Source organism: Amphiura filiformis, chromosome 15 (genome assembly GCF_039555335.1).
Source record: "Amphiura filiformis chromosome 15, Afil_fr2py, whole genome shotgun sequence".
Classification (NCBI taxonomy): Eukaryota; Metazoa; Echinodermata; class Ophiuroidea; order Amphilepidida; family Amphiuridae; genus Amphiura; species Amphiura filiformis.
Genome location: NC_092642.1, coordinates 18646457 through 18667462, shown reverse-complemented (window position 1 = coordinate 18667462; position 21006 = coordinate 18646457). Strand labels below are relative to the sequence as shown.

Here is a 21006-nt window from a genome sequence, read left to right as displayed (position 1 = left end):
CCATGCCAAAATTGTTACTACACCTTTACATTTCATCGAATCTCTTTTTGATGTCTGTCATTTTGAACATCATACTTGAAAGATGTATGCTATGTAGAAACTTTATTTTGCAATTTCATAATTTGCATATTATTAGCATATTTGCAAGAAAAAACATGAAAATCAATAAATACCTATATTTTCACAATTTCAATATTTTATTAGAAATTAAGCATGTAGGCCGTTTGTTATGACTTGATGAATGAAACTGTTAGACAGATTTTGATATTTTTGCTTATTTTTCCTTTTTTGCCCCAAAATGTGTAAAAATCACAATTTTTTGTATCACCTATATTTTCTTTTAATATTTATCAAATTTCTTAATTTAGGTATAATACAGTGCAGAAAAAGATGTCAAAAAATCTGTTAAAACAGATTTCCAATAAATTGTTCCATTTTCATTTTTGGGTTAAATACTCAATTTTCATGCGGGATATTTGAAACATAAAATGAAAACATGTCCATTGCACTTTTTCCTCGAGATGTACTATAATATCAAGGTTACGGATATATTATAATCCTTCTTATCTTCACTGATCCATCAGATACCTATTGTTATGAATGATCAATGAAAAGGTTCAGAACTGGGCTACTAATGGTCTTGTCAAGTATCTATAGTTATTTTCATGACTGTGTCAACTCAAAAATCATGCAAGGTCGAATGTAGGAAAAGTATGATCAGTTGAGCTGTACGCTTGTTCATTTTCTGCATGGCTGTTTCTGTTATGAACTTACGCCCCTCTGAAATCAAGCGCATGAAAAACTCTCGGCTAACCTTAAAAGGATACAAAGGTTTTTCTCTCAAAATCACTTCCCATGGACTCAGGGTCTTAGCTAGAAATTGAGAGTTGCCCGTCATTTGAATAAAATTGCCTGTCCTAATTTGACCTTTAAAACATTTACCAGACGTCTATAGCCCATTGGGGGTTCAAAGAGTTCAAATATGTGTTGATATGGCCTTGTTCTACAAATTGGGTCTACTAAAAAGGTCAATTAGCTTCTCAAAACATACAATTTATAATATAGCATCTGTCAAGTGCATTAATTTTGCCCGTCCCAGGAACAAACTCCCCGTCTAAAATGACGGCCAGACAGGTGGCTAGCTAAGACCCTGCATGGACTTGGGTGGGTTTTGTATTTATGTATTCAATTGTGGAGGATGATTTCACTTGGGAATGCCTTTGTGGTGGCATTTAATGTTAACTCAAATATGAAATCATAAAAACACAGGCAATAATTGGTGTCAAAAATCACCTTTTCTTATGCTAAGAATCTAGCTGCTACCCTTAGGAACTAAGTATAACTCCTGATTCCAGAAAAATACAGCACTAATATTTTTGGATTACATATTATCCCATTTTGCCAAATGAAACAACTAAATCCTAAATCTTTAGTTCTAATTGGCTATTAAAGTCCAATTTGATGCAAAAGGACCCAATACATGTTTTGCATGTTTTCTTACAACTGCAGTCACAAATTCAAAGACTTGACACAAGTCTATGAATTTAAAATTGTGAGTATAGGCTATGAATTTGCTCATAATTTCAATATTTTGTGATAATCTTAAGAATTGTTTATAACAAATATTTAGAGAATAAGCGATAGGAGTTTTATTTTGACTATCCTCTAACGTGTGATAGACGACAGGCAGGTCCAATATTTTGAGTAGTGGATGCCGGCGCAGACTACGATAATATTATTTTAATAACTGTAAACTATTTTTTAAAGCAAAAATTAAGTTATAACATCATAAAAATTCCCCTTTTTATAAAATGAATGAAACTTGTTTACAACTTCACATCTTTTGTTGCACGTACTGCTAGTGCATGCGAGTATTCCGCATTGCGTCTATGCATACAACGTGATATATACACGCACCTTTATGAGCGTATTACGCGTTATCAACACTCATGATGAGATGGGGTCGTCTAGAACCTGATAGACGACACCCAAAATGATGCGATTGTCCAATCAGATTAGGTGTCTACATAATAGACCACTCCCACTGACTAAGAATAAAAAATATGTTTCTAAAAATTACAATCCATAACCTGAAATTTGTCTTGATTGTCAAAGCATAAATAAAAACATCCTAAACTGCATGTTTTTGGTTCCAAAACTTGACAAAACAATACAATTTTATTGCCAGTTAGAACTAACTAAAGAATTACGATTTTGCTATGTTTCATTTAGCAAAACTGATTAATATTTGTTTCATCCAACAAAATTAGTGCTGTATTTTTCAGGAATCAGGAATAGTTTCAAACACTATAACTTTGAATCACAATCTTCCTCTTGAGAATAATTAGAATACTGCAAGAATCCTTTAAACTGTAGACCACTTGACATGTAACGTCATTACCCAGCAGTTTGCGTACAAATTATGGCAATTTACATTGTTTTTTGCCCTGCAGTGTGTGTACGCATTGTAGTTTGCTCAGGGCACGTGCATTTTAAATCACCCACCACATTTCATATAGTACAAGAAAGCCATTGAACAGTGTAGCAGTTCATTCAAGCATATCGATAGACCAGTCCCTCGCCTTTATTGATAAACAATGATGTCAAGTGGTCTATATCATGGTAACTGTTTTGTATTTTCATTGGTCTTTTCTTCGGGTTTTGCATCACATATCTAGTGAGCAGTCGCAGTACTATGAAGTGGGGCGGTACTACGAGGTGGGGCGAGTGGGGGAGGGGGCAAGGAAAGCCATTTGCGTGCACGCCATTCTATATCAATGGACCCCAAATATTTTTTCTTCCCCCTCCCATTTACCCTCCCACTTTTAGCCTTAAAATCCCAAAATTACACAAATTTCAACTTTTGCAAATTTCTGGCTCTGCCATTACTAGTGAGACAGTTGAACTGCTTGATGGTACACATTTACATAATACTGATGCAACACGCATGATGCATGATTTACAGACGAAATAAATACATATTCATTATATACACATGGGAGATAGTGTAAACATCATGCTCAGCAGCAAGAGTAGAAAATCTTCAAGATGGGGTTCCTCCAGATTTTTTCCTCCTGAAAAGAGAAAAAGATATAATGTACATATTTAATCAGAATGACACAATACAAACAGGCTGAGAAGGTGGATTGGGTTAGGTGTTCTGATTTATTGGTGTTGATAGTATACTCAGTTAAAGCCATATTATAACATTTCTGTAAAAATAGATTAGTATTTATTTTCCATAAAATGTTAGCTTTTACTGTCAAATATGTCCCCTTTTAATTGTGAGCCGAACAAGTGAGGTAAAGCATAGAAAATTTTTATTTACTACTAGCGCCCATGCATGTTACTCCCGCGGTTGTAATACGGTACGATCCTCGGGATGTGTGTGTATGGGTATCTCGCACGCCGTGTACGTACTGTGCATACGTATTCGAATAATATTTCCATCGTAATAATAAAACGCCGGTTCCATCGTTTTATTCAAAATCTCGGATTTTGACAAAACTACAGCACCTAAAGTCTTGATTTTTACAGAGTATCTTTATTGACTAAAGTACATTACAATCGTGTAAAAACCAGAATTAAAAATTTTTTTGAGGGCGTTCTCCTTAGCAAATGTTATAATATGGCTTTAACCAGGTTGAACAATATGACAATATCAGTTATGTTTACAACTTTCCTATATCATTATTGCTGGTGCTGATTCTAAATGTAGATCCTGACACAACTTTATTTTAAACCCATGAAGATTGAAGAAATATGCGGATAATCAAGTTTAGAGGTGCACTATCAGGCAGTTATGTGAGTGTATGCACCAATCTAGGCTCAAGACAATTGGCTCTGAATTATACAACCCTCTTAGGTCCTAAGAAATACTGATTGTTAAACTTTTGTGACATTTTACAGAGTCTACTCTCAGTGTTCATTTGGAAACTTTGTTAACTCTTACCAGGGATTAGGCCAAAAAAAAAAATTGTTGTGTTGCCCTCAACCGTCCGGTCCTAAATCCTGAAAAATCAGGGAATTACATAATTTTTTGTTTTTTTGTTTTTGGAATGATGATTTTTACAGATTTGTTCAAAAAATCAATGTTTTTCACTTAAAATTAATATTATATTGAAAGACTAGTCTTTAATTGATGTCTAACAGGTATCCAGAAGTCAAAATTGACAAATGTCCCTAATTGAAGAAGCATTATTTAATATTTGAGGGGATTTTTAAAATCTGATGGTTAAAAAAAAAAAAAAAAAAAAAGAAAAAGAAATCCGACCGGCCGACCCAACTTTCCCATTTTTCCACTTGAGGGCAACACAACAATATTTTTTTTTGGCCTTATGGTCATACAGGGATGTATATAATACAGTTTCTGAGCATCTAGAATGATGGCCCCCTTTTCTAGGTCAATTTTGGTATAAAAATGTAATCTTTTCATATGCACACTGCTTTGCGTAATTAAAAGTGACACTCATCACTTATATATCATATGCAGTACACATCTCTTGTGCTCATAATGCACCTACACTGTTCAGTATCAATTTATGCTGTTATAAGCCCTGCCTATTTTGCTACTGATTATACTATAGATTTACAAATGTAATGCCTTACTTTTTCTTTGGTGGTGGTGGACTAGCCAATTCCTGTGATGATGATGGCATGTTCTTAGGTGGAGACGTCACATCTATATCAACAATACTTGGAGACTCACTCACAAAACTACCCGCACTTTCATCTTCATTCTGTTAACAGATAAGAAAGTATCACACTTTATTATTGTATGGATACTCTAATAGGTATCATGAAATTTAATGCAAAAGTACCTCAAAAATAGTTCAAAATGTTCTCAGTTCATGCCCATGTTAACTCTATTTGGCATTGGAACCAGACTGGTGTCCATCCGCTATGTCAATGGATGGCTATGTCAAAGGATGGCTATACTGCTTGCTATGACGAATATGAAATAAGGTTCATTATGTTGAATAGGAAATAAAGTTGGCTAGGGTTAGGCCATATTTAAGGTTAGGGTAAGGGCTAGGGTTAAAGGTTATTGTTAAGGTTTGGGTTAGGATTAGATTCAACACAGGGAACCTTTCATATTCCGACATTGTGAACCAAACCTTCGACATAACCACCAAACTAAACAAGTATTATTATCTAGGAGCCAAACCAGGTTCTTACCAGGGCCAGCGGTCAACTAAAAATATCAAGCTGCCACAATGAGCCAGTCAGACCAAAAGTGCAAGGAATGGGGGTGGGGGAAGTATGTGCAACATTGTCTATGAGGAACCAATACCTGACAAAAGTCTGGTCTTCTCTAAATAAGAATGTGGAAATAAAACTCTATAATAGTGAAACCCTGCTTACATGTTCACTAGCGGCTGAATCAGCGACATTTCTAGAGTCGTCATTCTGTCCTGCCCCCTCTGGAGCTTCTGTTTTGATGTATGCAGGCCATTGACCTTCTCCTTCAACCGGGATATTACTTGCTGCTCTAGACGCCTCATCTAGATCCAGGTTACTGAATGCTAATGGTTGTGATTGTGATTCACTAGCGCCCTCTACTGGTGGTTCATGTTCTTGATCGGTCTCTGGGAAGTGAATGTCTGAGAATGGTTCTTCTTTCATCCTGTGAATTAATGTAGAGAAGTTCAAGTTGAACAAATTACTAACATTTATAGGTTAATGAACACATATTACTTGTTGCGATAGATATTAGACAAAATAATGCATGCGCGCTGATGTTGATGCGTCTAATGCACGAGCCCCGAAGGGGGGAGTGCATTAGACACATCAACATCAGTGCAATAAGTAATACGCGTTCATTAACCTATTTCGTACACGAGAAGAAAAACAGCACATGATTTTTGCTGTTTTTATTACAACATTATCTTACTACAAGGCGGTTCTCGAACCACGAGTCTCGCCTGCTTTCATGACCGCCTGCTTTTGCGATAACTGTTGGTAGAGAGGTAAATGAATTTGGCGGTTATCAGCTGGGCACGATTATCTGGCCGATGGAAACTGTACCCACCAAGTTTCATGCCCATGCAACAGTTTTTACTAATATGACCTCAGATGACCCCTGGTGGCCCTAAAATGACTTTCTAAAATTTTGGCTCTAAATGTTGACTGTACCCCTCGTGCTAAGTTTCATGCCCATACGACAGTTTTTCCTAATTTGACCTCAGATGACCCCTGGTGGCCTCGAAATGACCTTCCAAAAATTTGGCTTTAAATGTTGACTGTACCCAGCAAGTTTCATGCCCATACGAGTTTTTACTAATTTGTCCTCAGATGACCCCTGGTGACTCCGAAATTACCTTCCAAATATTTGGTTTTAAATGTTGACTGTACCCACCAAGTTGCATGACCATACGACAGTTCTTACTAATTTGACCTCAGATGACCCCTGGTGACCCCGACATGACCTTCCAAAAATTTGGCTTTAAATGTTGACTGTACCCACCAAGTTTCATGCCCATCCGACAGTTTTACTAATTTGACCTCAGATGACCCCTGGTAACCTCAAAATGACCTTCCAAAAATTTGGCTTTAAATGTTGACTGTACCCACCAAGTTTCATGTCCATCCAACAGTTTTTACTAATTTGACCTCAGATGACCCCAAAATGACCTTCCAAAAATTTGGTTTGAAATGTTGACTGTACCCACCAAGTTTCATGTCCATACGACAGTTTTTACTAATTTGACCTCAGATGACCCCTGGTGACCCCAAAATGACCTTCCAAATATTTGGCTTTAAATGATGACTGTACCCACCAAGTTTCATGCCCATACGACAGTTTTTACTAATTTGACCTCAGATGACCCCTGGTGACCCCAAAATGAACTTCCAAAAATTTGCCTTGAAATGTTGACTGTACCCATCAAGTTTCATGCCCATACGACAGTTTTTAATAACTTGACCTCAGATGACCCCTGAGTGACCTCGGATGACCTTCCAAAAAATTGGCAAAACCAAAGAACTATTTCATCAAAGTAATAAATCAAAACAGAAAGATGCTTCCTTTACGAGTTATCACTCATTGAAAGTGCTACTTTGCTATACTTAACATGGAAAGCGACTATCTTAAAGTCGTCATATTTCCTTAATTACATGACCGATCAAGCTGTTATTGGGATATGTGATGCACAGTTGAAAATTAATTATTAAAAGATTTGGTGACCTCAGTTGACCTTTGACCTTGTATGTGACCTTTGACCTCACGAAATTGGATAAAGTATGTTGCGCTGAAAAATCAAATTTGGCAATACCAAAGAACTATTTCATCAAATAAATCAAAACAGAAAGATGCTTCCTTTACGAGTTATCACTCATTGAAAGTGCTACTTTGCTATACTTTACAAAGAAAGCGACTATCTTAAAGTCATCATATTTCCTTAATTACATGACCGGTCAAGCTGTTATTGGGATATGTGATGCACAGTTGAAAATTAATTATTAAAAGATTTGGTGACCTGAGTTGACCTTTGACCTTGGATGTGACCTTTGACCTCATGAAACTCTAATCAGGTCGAGTACCTCTGGCCATGCAACTCCCCACCAAGTTACGTCACTGTACCCCATACGGATCTCCAGATAATCTGTTCACAAGGTATTTTGCTTATTACGCATATATTATGCAAATTAGGTACTTAATTACCATATTTTACGCTCAAAATCTAATCAGGTCGAGAACCTCTGGCCCCGCTACTCCCCACCAAGTTACGTCACTGTACCCCATACGGATCTCCAGATAAGCTGTTCACAAGGGTTTTTTGCTTGATACGCATCAAATACGCATAAATTATGCAAAATAGGTACTTAATTAGCATATTTTGCGCTGAAAATCTAATCAGGTCGAGAACATCTGGCCACGCTACTCCCCACCAAGTTACGTCACTGTACCCCATACGGATCTCCAGATAAGCTGTTCACAAGGGTTTTTTGCTTGATACGCATCAAATACGCATAAATTATGCAAATTAGGTACTTAATTACCATATTTTGCGCTGAAAATCTAATCAGGTCGAGACCATCTGGCCACGCTACTCCCCCCCAAGTTACGTCACTGTACCCCATACGGATCTCCAGATAATCTGTTCACAAGGTATTTTGCTTATTACGCATAAATTATGCAAATTAGGTACTTAATTACCATATTTTGCGCTCAAAATCTAATCAGGTCGACACCCTTTGGTCATGCTACCCCCTATAAAGTTTCATCATCATAGCACTTACGGTTCTCAAGATAACGCGTTCACAAGCTTTTTCCGAACCCACACACGCACACACCCCCACCCCCACACACACACGGACACACACACACCATAGTGATTACTAAGTCTCTCCCTGAACATTCAGGCGAGACAATAAATAGGGAAATGTTGTATGTATCTATCTATGTATGTATCTATGTATCTATGTATCATGGAAAGGCTCCGTCACGTTTCGATCCAAATGTCGCCAAATTCATACGGGAGATCGATGAATATACGGGAACGTGTTTAAACTTTATTTGGTTGAAAACGGTCAAGAATTGGCCTCAAAATCAGTGAAAATGTGGTACGTTGCTATGCTGGGTAAACAAAAAGGGAGTCAGTTGTCAAGCTAGCCTGTGCGCGTCGTACGGGTGTTTCTAATGCCAAGCCGCTCGCGTAAGCTATCAGCGATAGCGCTGCGTAATGTAACGCAGCACTACGCCATGTCGGCGTAAGCGGCGCGAAGTCGCGCAATGAATGATAATACGGGTGAACGACCGACCGTAGGCGTAATAAATACGGGGAAAAGATGTGTGTTAAAAAGTACAAACAACATGAAGAGGTAGGCCTACTGTAATTTAAAAAGAAAACAAAATGAGGACAAACAGGTAGGCCTACGAGTATGTGGGTTAGCCTATAGTTATTCACAGTAAGAAAACGGGAATAAAATAGGCTAAAGAAGGAAAGAATAATAAAATCTAATAAAATTAGATGATTTAAATAAAAAAAGCTATTAAACTGAGGACTAAATAAATAACATGAAAACGGGAAATCACAAGCTAAAGAAGCTAAAATGGAAACTTAGGCTTAACGAGGGTCAGACTCAGATAAATGAAATTTACCTTTTAAATGACCTGTTCAGTAATTCCTTCCGTTTTAGTGAACGCTCCCATTTACTCACCTAGCGGGGACCCGCGCGTAGCGCGGGTGTCCCGCTAGTCACTATAAAACATGAAAAATGTTGGAAAATAGAACCAAATATAAATGCATCAACCCACCGAAGATTGAATCAATCCTACGTGACGGTGTGCGAAAGCACTTTGCGTAGTACGCGGAGTGCAATTAGACACAATCAATGCATGTTTTGGATTTTTCTAACGCTTGCTCTGATTGGTTCTTGCTATCAAAGAGTGTATGAAATTAACTTACAACATGTCCTTTTACTATTAATAAATCAATCATCAGTAAAGTACTGACTGGGTGGAAAATTGCCCCTCCTGGCTTGAAATTCTGGGCCTACTTTTAAGGTCAGTCAGGTTATACCAATCAAACAATTTTTTAGGCCTAAGTGTGATCTTTTAATTTTGCTGAGTAGTGTAGCTGCCCTGTGCATCTATATGTAAAAGTACAAATGATAATTAATTTCTAATGCTACTGCACATTTCTTGTTCATATTGAATCAATAGTCTATTGACTGGGGGTAGTACTCAAGTTTGGTTTGCGTAGGGATGTACCACTGACAATGAGACCATTGTTTGCGGCACATCCCTGTATGGTCATTTGTAATGAATACTCCTCTGGTCTGTTGACTTACCTTGGTGACTTGCTGTCCTCTCCCATGCTACTGGTAGACAGGCTCTGTAATTAACAACAAATTCATTCTCAATTGGTTCACCATTACAACAAAAATATATACATGGATGAATTAACCAGTCTCTACCACGAAATATGTAGAAATAAGCCTGAAACACTGGCTTTATGGGTTATCACGATTCCTAGTGTATTTTTATCTTCACATTGTATAGCTTTTAATTTCTTATTTTGTCAAGTGTCTTATGTAATGTATTTTAAACTTCTTGTTAAATATATGTATGTATTTTGTATTTTTATAAAGCTATTTTATATGGAACCAAATAAAATCAATTAATCAATCAGTACCACATACCCGTTTCAATTGCATACGTTCCTTGAGTTGTGCATTTCTATGCTGTATCACTGTATTGTAATCTTTGACCCTTGTCTTCCAGAAGTTGTACAGTTTTTCTGTGCTTCCAACACCTATTTCTTGAAACACTTGTGCTAGGACATCCTAAGAATAAGGAAACAAAATATCCATAATCATGCTATCTTTAACAGGCATTTTACAAATTGGATTTCACATAGCTATGCGTGCGGATGTCTGAGATATACATTCTTTTTTTCTTGGCCTAAGTTGTGTCACAGCTAGCCCTCTTATTAAAACTCCCATTATGTGTCTGAAGGATGATGGAAAAAAACATGCGGTGATTGCCAATTGTTTTGCGGAAAGTATGACTGATACAATGATAAAATGTGCATGCTTTTTGTTTAACAAGAATGTAACATACATATGGATTTTATTTTTAGAGATCTTCAAACACAAAAGGTCATGGGTTTGAGTTCTGACACACAGACATCTATTTTTCTTGACTGTCTTTCTGTAAGATTAATGTTTGCTTGTTAGTCCTAATGATTATCATTATCAAACTAAGTTGAAGCTCTTGAAATTTGGGAATGTTTATGTACCATACAACAGTTATGCTACATCCACAGGGTTAACAATTTACAATCTGAAAGACAACTTGTCTTTCATGGTTGGACCATATTTTTCTGACAATGAGCAATGTTGCAAAGATTTTAATCTGAGGTGTAAATGTAAAAATCATTCCTATGCATCTCAAAGAGTCCAATGAATTAAGTTGTCAAGAAAAGGTACCCAAGATCCTATAAATTTTGTGATGTTAGTGATTTCTGAAAGAAAACAGCCAATTGGGGTGGAAAAGAGCTTTAACTATGGCAACACTGACACAGTTGATTAGATGTGATCACATGCAATCATAATATTGACAATATCCTTACTTGAAAACCTGTATATCCCGTGATAGCTTCTTTGTCCACTGCAGTCCTCAGTAGTTTGCATACCTTTGTCTCATATTCATGGAGTATATCTGTCAAAGTCTCCAGGCTTGATTCTTGAATTACTGTAACAATGACACAAAAATATATTGTAACTTCACTGAAAAGCTCTAGTCTGCTTGTCCGATATGGGAAGCCACTACTGTCTGACATAATCTGGTCGGTTCTTTTGAGAATTGTTCATCATGGAGGGAAATGGGCAGTGTGGGTGGCATACCTTATTGTACAACATGGCAAAAAGCCTACAACATAGCCAAAGCTTGCATACCAATTAAGAAAGCTTAATTTTTCAGTGACGTATTCAGGTTGTCTTGACTTGTGCGAGCACTTTAACTGCAAGAGGGTACAACCAAAGACCAATACAGACTATTTTCTAACAGTCAAAGTCCCTGTGCATTGAATGCTGTGAATTATCTCGCATATTCATAAGGTTCGTGTGTATCAATGACGCCAGCATTGTGAGCCTTCGCGTATATGTGAGCCTTTATGTATATGCGAAAGAGCATTGTGTGTCTTCATGGTACCTGCGTAGCTGTTTTGCCTGTCGCATTTCATGGAACGATCGCCCCTCATCGGCTTATACTGAGATTTTGTTTGGAGTTTGTCTGTAACCCTTTTGTCCATGGGTACAACATTTACAAGTGCATTAAGGGGGTACTATACACCCCTGGCCAATTTTGGGCCTATTTTTGCATTTATCTCAAAAATTATAGCGTATTGGTGACAAGTACGATATATATATTATAGGGGCAAGGACTACAACTACTGCACTGGAAATTTAATTTCAGCACAGACAACAGTTGTGGAGTTACAGTCAAAAATGAGGGAAAACCAGTATTTGATCAATAAATACTTGCCTGAATTTTCAGTGCAGTAGTTGCAGTGCTTGCCCCTATAATATACATATCTTACTTGTCACCAATGTGTTATAATTTTTGAGAAAATGCAAAAATAGGCACAAAATTTGCCAGGGTGTAGTACCCCTTAAAAGCAAGTTACTAGCTAATTGAACCGCCATAAATCATTTTAAAGATTTGTGTTTGAGGGCCAAAATGGTAAGTTATCTGAACTTTATTTCACTGAAATTTCAACACATATAACAAGATGGTACGGTCTTGTCATCCAGCATTGGGCTAAGCCAGTTGAAATCCATACACCCCCTATGGCAGACATGAACTTTATCATCCACACAGGGAGTATGAAAGTTTAGGGTTTATCTGATGGATGACTCCAGAGATTAAGGTCATGTCTTCCAGGGGTGTATGGATTTCAACTGGAATAGCCCCTTATTGAAACCTGTCACTTACATTCAAATCCTGAGTGTGCACATATAGTCCCCACTGCCCTACGTCCAAGCTGCCTTGCAACAGAATTATCTATCTCTACTGTGCCATCCGTCAGTGGAATTTTGTCCATGCTAGAAAGTAATAACCAGACATGTGTTAAGGCTTAATATCAGTCAAGCATAATACTGTATCATGAAGTTTGATCTCAAAAGAGTTGAACCATCATGGTACATTTGGTTAAAATTGGGTTATACCAGTTGAAATCAATATACCCTATGATCTTAATTGCTCACACAGGGAGTGTGAATTTCAAATGGGGTTACCTGAATGGGTGACTCCATTTGAAATCTACACCCCTTGTGTTGAAGAGTAGGGTCATATCTTCCATAGGGGGTGTATGCATTTCAACTGAAATAGCCTATTTGATAGGATCAACAAACCCGATGAATCTTTACACATCTGTAACTAATGACAGTACTAAAAGTAATAATGAGTTGCTTGAAGCTTTCTGTTGAGAAAATGCTACGACACTTTCTTACAGACTTTTTATGTTCCACTTGTAACATAAACTTGTAACTTTTTATAACACTGCATCTATGGAGAGTAGACAAATGACAGCACCCCAGCCCCCAATTCAACACAAATGTTGACAACCATGAGAGTTACCAAATCTTTCAAAGGCCCCCTTTGCAATGATTTTTCATCAAATTACCCCTTTTTCCATGCAAAATCGAGGACAACATTTGGCCAAAAACAACCCCTTTTTGTAGTTTTAATGACCAGAATTTCAAACACCCATTTTCAATGATTAGAATTTCAAATACCCTTATCAATGACACTAAATATTGACATAAAATTTGAGATTTTCTCAAGTACCCTTTTATCCAAATTTAGCGGACAGTGCAAATTAAATACCCCTATTTTGCTGATTTCACTGTCAAATTTCACGGACAGTGCAAATTAAATACCCCTATTTTGCCAATTTCAGCGGTCCTTGCTACTGGTAAAAAAATGGCCCCTTTTCTGCGCAATTTGGTAACTCTCATGGTTATCAACTTTTGTGTTGAGTTGGGGGCCGGGGACAGCACACATACTTGATTGTAAAATTAATAGTGATGAAACATCTCACACAAATACACCTGCAACACATGTAAAAAGTCTTGTGTATGCCTTCATTTAACGACATTCAAAACACATGCACACACATTTCTTACCTTTCTGGGGAATCCATGTCGGCAGAGTATTTCATCTCACTTGTTGGTGGAGGTGGTGAGGCCAGCAAGGGTACATTGCTCTTATCATCATATTTCTTACCTTTCTGGGGAATCCATGTCGGCAGAGTATTTCATCTCACTTGTTGGTGGAGGTGGTGAGGCCAGCAAGGGTACATTGCTCTTATCATCATATTTCTTACCTTTCTGGGGAATCCATGTCGACAGAGTACTTCATCTCACTTGTTGGTGGAGGTGGTGAGGCCAGCAAGGGTACATTGCTCTTATCATCATATTTCTTACCTTTCTGGGGAATCCATGTCGACAGAGTACTTCATCTCACTTGTTGGTGGAGGTGGTGAGGCCAGCAAGGGTACATTGCTCTTATCATCATATTTCTTACCTTTCTGGGGAATCCATGTCGACAGAGTACTTCATCTCACTTGTTGGTGGAGGTGGTGAGGCCAGCAAGGGTACATTGCTCTTATCATCATATTTCTTACCTTTCTGGGGAATCCATGTCGACAGAGTACTTCATCTCACTTGTTGGTGGAGGTGGTGAGGCCAGCAAGGGTACATTGCTCTTATCATCATATTTCTTACCTTTCTGGGGAATCCATGTCGACAGAGTACTTCATCTCACTTGTTGGTGGAGGTGGTGAGGCCAGCAAGGGTACATTGCTCTTATCATCATATTTCTTACCTTTCTGGGGAATCCATGTCGACAGAGTACTTCATCTCACTTGTTGGTGGAGGTGGTGAGGCCAGCAAGGGTACATTGCTCTTATCATCATATTTCTTACCTTTCTGGGGAATCCATGTCGACAGAGTATTTCATCTCACTTGTTGGTGGAGGTGGTGAGGCCAGCAAGGGTACATTACTCTTATCATCATATTACTTACCTTTCTGGGGAATCCATGTCGGCAGAGTATTTCATCTCACTTGTTGGTGGAGGTGGTGATGCCAGCAAGGGTACATTACTCTTATCATCATATTTCTTACCTTTCTGGGGAATCCATGTCGGCAGAGTACTTCATCTCACTTGTTGGTGGAGGTGGTGAGGCCAGCAAGGGTACATTGCTCTTATCATCATATTTCTTACCTTTCTGGGGAATCCATGTCGACAGAGTACTTCATCTCACTTGTTGGTGGAGGTGGTGAGGCCAGCAAGGGTACATTACTCTTATCATCATATTTCTTACCTTTCTGGGGAATCCATGTCGGCAGAGTATTTCATCTCACTTGTTGGTGGAGGTGGTGAGGCCAGCAAGGATACATTGCTCTTATCATCATATTTCTTACCTTTCTGGGGAATCCATGTCGACAGAGTACTTCATCTCACTTGTTGGTGGAGGTGGTGAGGCCAGCAAGGGTACATTGCTCTTATCATCATATTTCTTACCTTTCTGGGGAATCCATGTCGACAGAGTACTTCATCTCACTTGTTGGTGGAGGTGGTGAGGCCAGCAAGGGTACATTGCTCTTATCATCATATTTCTTACCTTTCTGGGGAATCCATGTCGACAGAGTACTTCATCTCACTTGTTGGTGGAGGTGGTGAGGCCAGCAAGGGTACATTGCTCTTATCATCATATTTCTTACCTTTCTGGGGAATCCATGTCGACAGAGTACTTCATCTCACTTGTTGGTGGAGGTGGTGAGGCCAGCAAGGGTACATTGCTCTTATCATCATATTTCTTACCTTTCTGGGGAATCCATGTCGACAGAGTACTTCATCTCACTTGTTGGTGGAGGTGGTGAGGCCAGCAAGGGTACATTGCTCTTATCATCATATTTCTTACCTTTCTGGGGAATCCATGTCGACAGAGTATTTCATCTCACTTGTTGGTGGAGGTGGTGAGGCCAGCAAGGGTACATTGCTCTTATCATCATATTTCTTACCTTTCTGGGGAATCCATGTCGGCAGAGTATTTCATCTCACTTGTTGGTGGAGGTGGTGAGGCCAGCAAGGGTACATTACTCTTATCATCATATTTCTTACCTTTCTGGGGAATCCATGTCGGCAGAGTACTTCATCTCACTTGTTGGTGGAGGTGGTGAGGCCAGCAAGGGTACATTGCTCTTATCATCATATTTCTTACCTTTCTGGGGAATCCATGTCGACAGAGTACTTCATCTCACTTGTTGGTGGAGGTGGTGAGGCCAGCAAGGGTACATTACTCTTATCATCATATTTCTTACCTTTCTGGGGAATCCATGTCGGCAGAGTATTTCATCTCACTTGTTGGTGGAGGTGGTGAGGCCAGCAAGGATACATTGCTCTTATCATCATATTTCTTACCTTTCTGGGGAATCCATGTCGACAGAGTACTTCATCTCACTTGTTGGTGGAGGTGGTGAGGCCAGCAAGGGTACATTACTCTTATCATCATATTTCTTACCTTTCTGGGGAATCCATGTCGACAGAGTACTTCATCTCACTTGTTGGTGGAGGTGGTGAGGCCAGCAAGGGTACATTACTCTTATCATCATATTTCTTACCTTTCTGGGGAATCCATGTCGGCAGAGTATTTCATCTCACTTGTTGGTGGAGGTGGTGAGGCCAGCAAGGGTACATTGCTCTTATCATCATATTTCTTACCTTTCTGGGGAATCCATGTCGACAGAGTATTTCATCTCACTTGTTGGTGGAGGTGGTGAGGCCAGCAAGGGTACATTGCTCTTATCATCATATTTCTTACCTTTCTGGGGAATCCATGTCGACAGAGTACTTCATCTCACTTGTTGGTGGAGGTGGTGAGGCCAGCAAGGGTACATTGCTCTTATCATCATATTTCTTACCTTTCTGGGGAATCCATGTCGACAGAGTACTTCATCTCACTTGTTGGTGGAGGTGGTGAGGCCAGCAAGGGTACATTGCTCTTATCATCATATTTCTTACCTTTCTGGGGAATCCATGTCGACAGAGTACTTCATCTCACTTGTTGGTGGAGGTGGTGAGGCCAGCAAGGGTACATTACTCTTATCATCATATTTCTTACCTTTCTGGGGAATCCATGTCGGCAGAGTATTTCATCTCACTTGTTGGTGGAGGTGGTGAGGCCAGCAAGGGTACATTGCTCTTATCATCATATTTCTGAAGAGTTCAACAAAAATGTCACATTTTAGAAAGCTAATTCAATCATTATGGATTGAGGTCAGTTTTACCGTTAAGTTGAAGAAATAAGGCTTTAATAAGTATTATAACCTGTTGGTTTAAAAAAAATGTTTCATCAAAGTTTTACTTGCAACACCACTGATGTCAGTTTTATATTTCAGTCAATAATGTTAACAAAATATAGGTGCACAGATTTATAGTGCGCTATGCACAGGCATAAGCCCACAGGCCACAAGCACGGTGGCTCAGTGGTTACGGCCTTGGACTCATAATCCGAGAGCTTGCTCGACGTGCGTGGGTTCGATTCCCCGTCCCACCACCGTGTTGCGCCCTTGGGCAAGGCGCTTTGCCTCGCTTGCCTCACCCCACCCAGGTGCAATGGGAAGCTATTCGGGGTAGTCACAGTCATTGTACTGATGGACCCTGCGCCACTTGTAGGCTGCAAACGTGGTTCCGACATTCTAATGACGGCGGAATAAATGTAAAGTGCTTTGAGGCTGTTTACGGCATAAAACGCTATATAAATATCTACATTTTTATTTAAGCCTAAGTACACTTTACAGGAATTGGCTGACCACTGTGCGGCCCTGATTTGGTAAAATGATCTAACTTGAAATTAAAATCGCTGTTTCGAGAAAAAGAGCTTTAAAGTTTGAACACTTGCCGTTTTTCTTTTTGAATAAAATAAATTATTAAACAGATCTAATGTCTTAGAAAATATAAAAATCTCATTATTTGGTAGCATGGTGGTGATTTGAGGATATCACCAATGGAAAGGGTGCCCACACATTACCCATGATATGGATTTATATCAAAATGTCCAAATTTCAAGTTAGATCGTTTTACCAAATTAGGGCCGTGTGGCCCAAGACACAGCTTATAAACCATTTAGCAATAATCAGGTATTTGTAGCTAAGGAGCACTCTCCCTACAAATGTACATACCACAATAATCCACTGCAGTCAGAATCAGCTCCAAGAGTTCTTATACGGGTAACCGAGACAAACAAGCAATTAGTTCCTTGCCCAGGGGAATTTCAAGTTAGCTTAATTATTTACGAAAACAAACAAAGACTGCACAGGGGCTCGAAACTCGCATTGCCAAACCCTAATGCACCGCAGTTTAACCGTACCAATTCAGCTAACCTGACTGCTTACAGGGTAAATCGTGTGAAAAATTGTGTTATTATTCTGATTGGAATATAAAGACATTCTCTTAAAATGTGTTGCTTTGTACTTACGCTTGGGTCATTTGGGAACTGCATCATAGCACATCTGATACGTGTGTTCTGTTTTAAAAGCTGAATTGTATTCAGACTGAGTTGATCTGGACGACATAATTCAGCTGGTAACCTGGAAACGTAAAAAAATAGTACCAAACAGTGTCAATTAACTATTTTAAGATCACAAGATAGTAAAGTTGTGCAAACAGGGGCCAAAGTTTGTGTCGGGTAAAGTATAAAATAAATTGTGTTAAGCAACTTGGGACTTTCCAAGTGCTGTATGGTATTCAAATTTGGCAGCGTTCCTCTTGTAATGAGCACCCAGGTGGATGGTCTAAGCTAGGATTTGACCCATCATATTCACCAAAACACCCAGTCAAACATTTGACCCTGAAAACATCTCAGGGTTTAGTCAGTTCAAATAGCCATTGCTATAATCATGATTTATTAGTTTGGTATTGTTTTGAGTTCACAGAACTTATTCAAGCATTAGTTTAAGAATTTAGCACCTGCAAGAGGCATTAATGTTGTCTGTTCCAGGTGGATAGGTGTGGCTGGCTAAGATGAGGGTTTGAACAGTCTTACATAAGGCCAAACAAAAAAAAAGGTTCGTCTCAAAGCTTGCACGCGCGTTTGTAAAATCCCACGATTTGACAAAAAACAAATGCGGAAATGTTTTTTATTTAAAAAAAAAAAAAATTTTTAGTTTTTTCCAGAAAAAATCGGCGAAAATCAGACTTTTTTCTCAAAATACCATGAAAAAAAGTCGGGAATAAAAAATTTAAAAATCGCATTTCGCATTTGTTTTTAAATTTCTCGTGAGCTTTGAGACAAACCTTTTTTTTTTTTGGCCTAAATGGGTCTACATGTACTTGGTGGCTGACCAGGGCTCTATCTCTTGAACACTCTTTTGGCGAGTGCTGAGCCGACTCGTTCACATATTAGTTATTCATTAATTAACACACATGTTTTTTAATGGTAACCAACAAAATTTCAAAGGCTCCTGACAGGTCAATATACTATGCAGATTATCTAATACATTGACCTTTGTGCACTGTTTGCAGGTGGTATTTGTTTTATTTTTAGAGAATATCAAATTTAGAAAAAAATAAAAATCATCTGCAAATTGCCTTTCTGATGCGGCATAAAAAGAGGTGGTGTGGGCAGGCAGTGGAAAACTCGCAATCAACTGTGTACTTACGGCTGAGGGTTCTTGTTTTTCTGTTGAGCTATAGGCTGATGTGGTCTAGGTGGCTCTATGACAATACTTTTTGGCTTCAATCCTGGTGATTCAATGTCTAAAACTGATATTGCCTTGGAGGAAGTTGGAGACTTTGGTGTGATAAACTCGCCCCAGTGTGAATGAACAACCTGTTGGACCAATTGCAAATGGAAATTGTCCTCATTAAATTGGTTCTTGTTCTTATCTGTATCAATAAAGTTTTCACAATTATGTAGCATATACGTCAAAGTCATTATAATTTTGCCTGTCCCAGGAGCAAACTCCCCGTCTCAAATGGTGGGCAGACGGATGGCTAGCTAAGACACAGCACCCATACCTTTATAGCGCTACAACACACAACATTCCATTGAATACTAAAAGACGACAAAATTTGAATCTCAGACTCAGTGAGTTAGCTTTTATCAAAATTACAGCTATATAGTATCTACCTCCAGTCAGTGGCACTAGCTTCAGTGTGTTCTGCATTAGCTTGGCGTTAGTTAGTTCCAGTAACTGTAACTCAGTAATCTTTATTAACATTATGCCATTATCTGATTATTATTGTGGCCATTACCACATGATTACCGGTTGCCGAAAACTTAAAATTCTTCTTTCTCTAAACCACTACTTACGCTAATGTAGTCCAATATGTGATCTTCAGGCACTCCGGCAAACTATCCGCATATGGATGTCTTGATATATATTATTAGCTTCAAATTGTATAATTTTATGTTTTTTTTTCAGACTTTCCACATTTCGTTTCACACTGTTTACATGGTGTGAATTTTTGTGATGTGACTAACGTCACTCCAACCAGGGCTGCCAAAACTTTTTATCCCAAGTCGCTGGTAATAGCAGTGAAATGTCGCCCAAAAGCCAAAAAATCACCCAAACTTTTAAAGTGGATTGGGGGGGACTCTACAACTACATCACTTTTATTTTGAAATTTTTATATAAATATTAGACATGATGTAGGTGTTGATCAATCATATTCTATGGGCTGATGAAGAAGGCAAATTTATTTGCGAAACAGACGCCAATCTACCGCAGCATGTCGAAGGGCCCAGTACAATGAATCACTGATAGCTTCAGATTCAAGGCTAGAGCTAAGACTAGAGTAGAGACCATTGCATTCAAAATCTATTCGGATTCGCTGAAGCATGACACTGTGTAAAGCAATGGAAGTTCAGAAGTAAACACAGCCGATCAAGATGGGCGATCGCTTCAAAAATGTTGCTTAAATGCACTTCAACAAAATTTTAGACTGTTAAAAATAGGCAAATTTTACTCAAAAGCGAAAAGATACAGCTGACCCATGGAAAAAACTTTCATTAAAAAATTCCAAAAAACCTGATCTGTTGCAAAAATTTGTTTAACGCTGTCCGCCTGAAAAAAAATCAACGACAACGTATTAGCATCAAATGCATTATTGTGTTCAAATTGGAAGCTAGTGTTCTCAAGTAAGGATAAATGTGTCGAATTAATTTCTTTAAATATGATAATCAATAATATGATAAGTCAACATGATGATAAGTCAATCATGTCAATAAGCTTAAAATTAACTTTTATTCTGAGTGACAGGCAGCTGCCTTCACTTCAACTGAATTACCTCTTGTTGCTGTACTTCTTTTGTACTGTTATTTTTGGTGTTTCCGGATGCCATTTCGTCTCTAGTCGATTTACTAGCCCTCTTCCATCCAATCACTTGATTGCTCTTGCATAAAGTACATGTATGTCAATAAACATGAATGGGAAATTGATAGTTCCTGCAGTGTAACATCACACATTTGTGTACACGCCGGTGAATGAAT

The 21006-nt window shown here is 38.5% G+C and overlaps 1 protein-coding gene across 1 annotated transcript; it reads right to left on the bottom strand.

Moving 5' to 3' along the window:
- Nucleotides 1–564: 564 nt before the first annotated feature.
- LOC140171977 (STAGA complex 65 subunit gamma-like) lies at nucleotides 565–21000 on the bottom strand. Its single transcript, XM_072195325.1, has 13 exons — nucleotides 20805–21000; nucleotides 19175–19344; nucleotides 17992–18103; nucleotides 16636–16730; nucleotides 14536–14539; nucleotides 13636–13739; nucleotides 12443–12552; nucleotides 11079–11200; nucleotides 10147–10290; nucleotides 9796–9839; nucleotides 5365–5626; nucleotides 4609–4739; nucleotides 565–3074 (listed from the first exon to the last, which is right to left on the bottom strand). Exons 1-13 carry the CDS (start codon nucleotides 20856–20858, stop codon nucleotides 3044–3046), a joined length of 1383 nt encoding a protein of 460 aa, XP_072051426.1. The 5' UTR covers nucleotides 20859–21000; the 3' UTR covers nucleotides 565–3043.
- Nucleotides 21001–21006: the final 6 nt, after the last annotated feature.

Coding starts and splice junctions, on each gene's coding strand:
- LOC140171977 (XM_072195325.1), bottom strand. CDS start 20,858: ATGGCATCCGGAAACACCAAAAATAACAGTACAAAAGAAGTACAGCAA. Junction 18,104..19,174: donor AAAAACAAGAACCCTCAGCC/GTAAGTACACAG, acceptor TTACGTTTCCAG/GTTACCAGCTGAATTATGTC. Junction 16,731..17,991: donor AGTTCCCAAATGACCCAAGC/GTAAGTACAAAG, acceptor TGAACTCTTCAG/AAATATGATGATAAGAGCAA.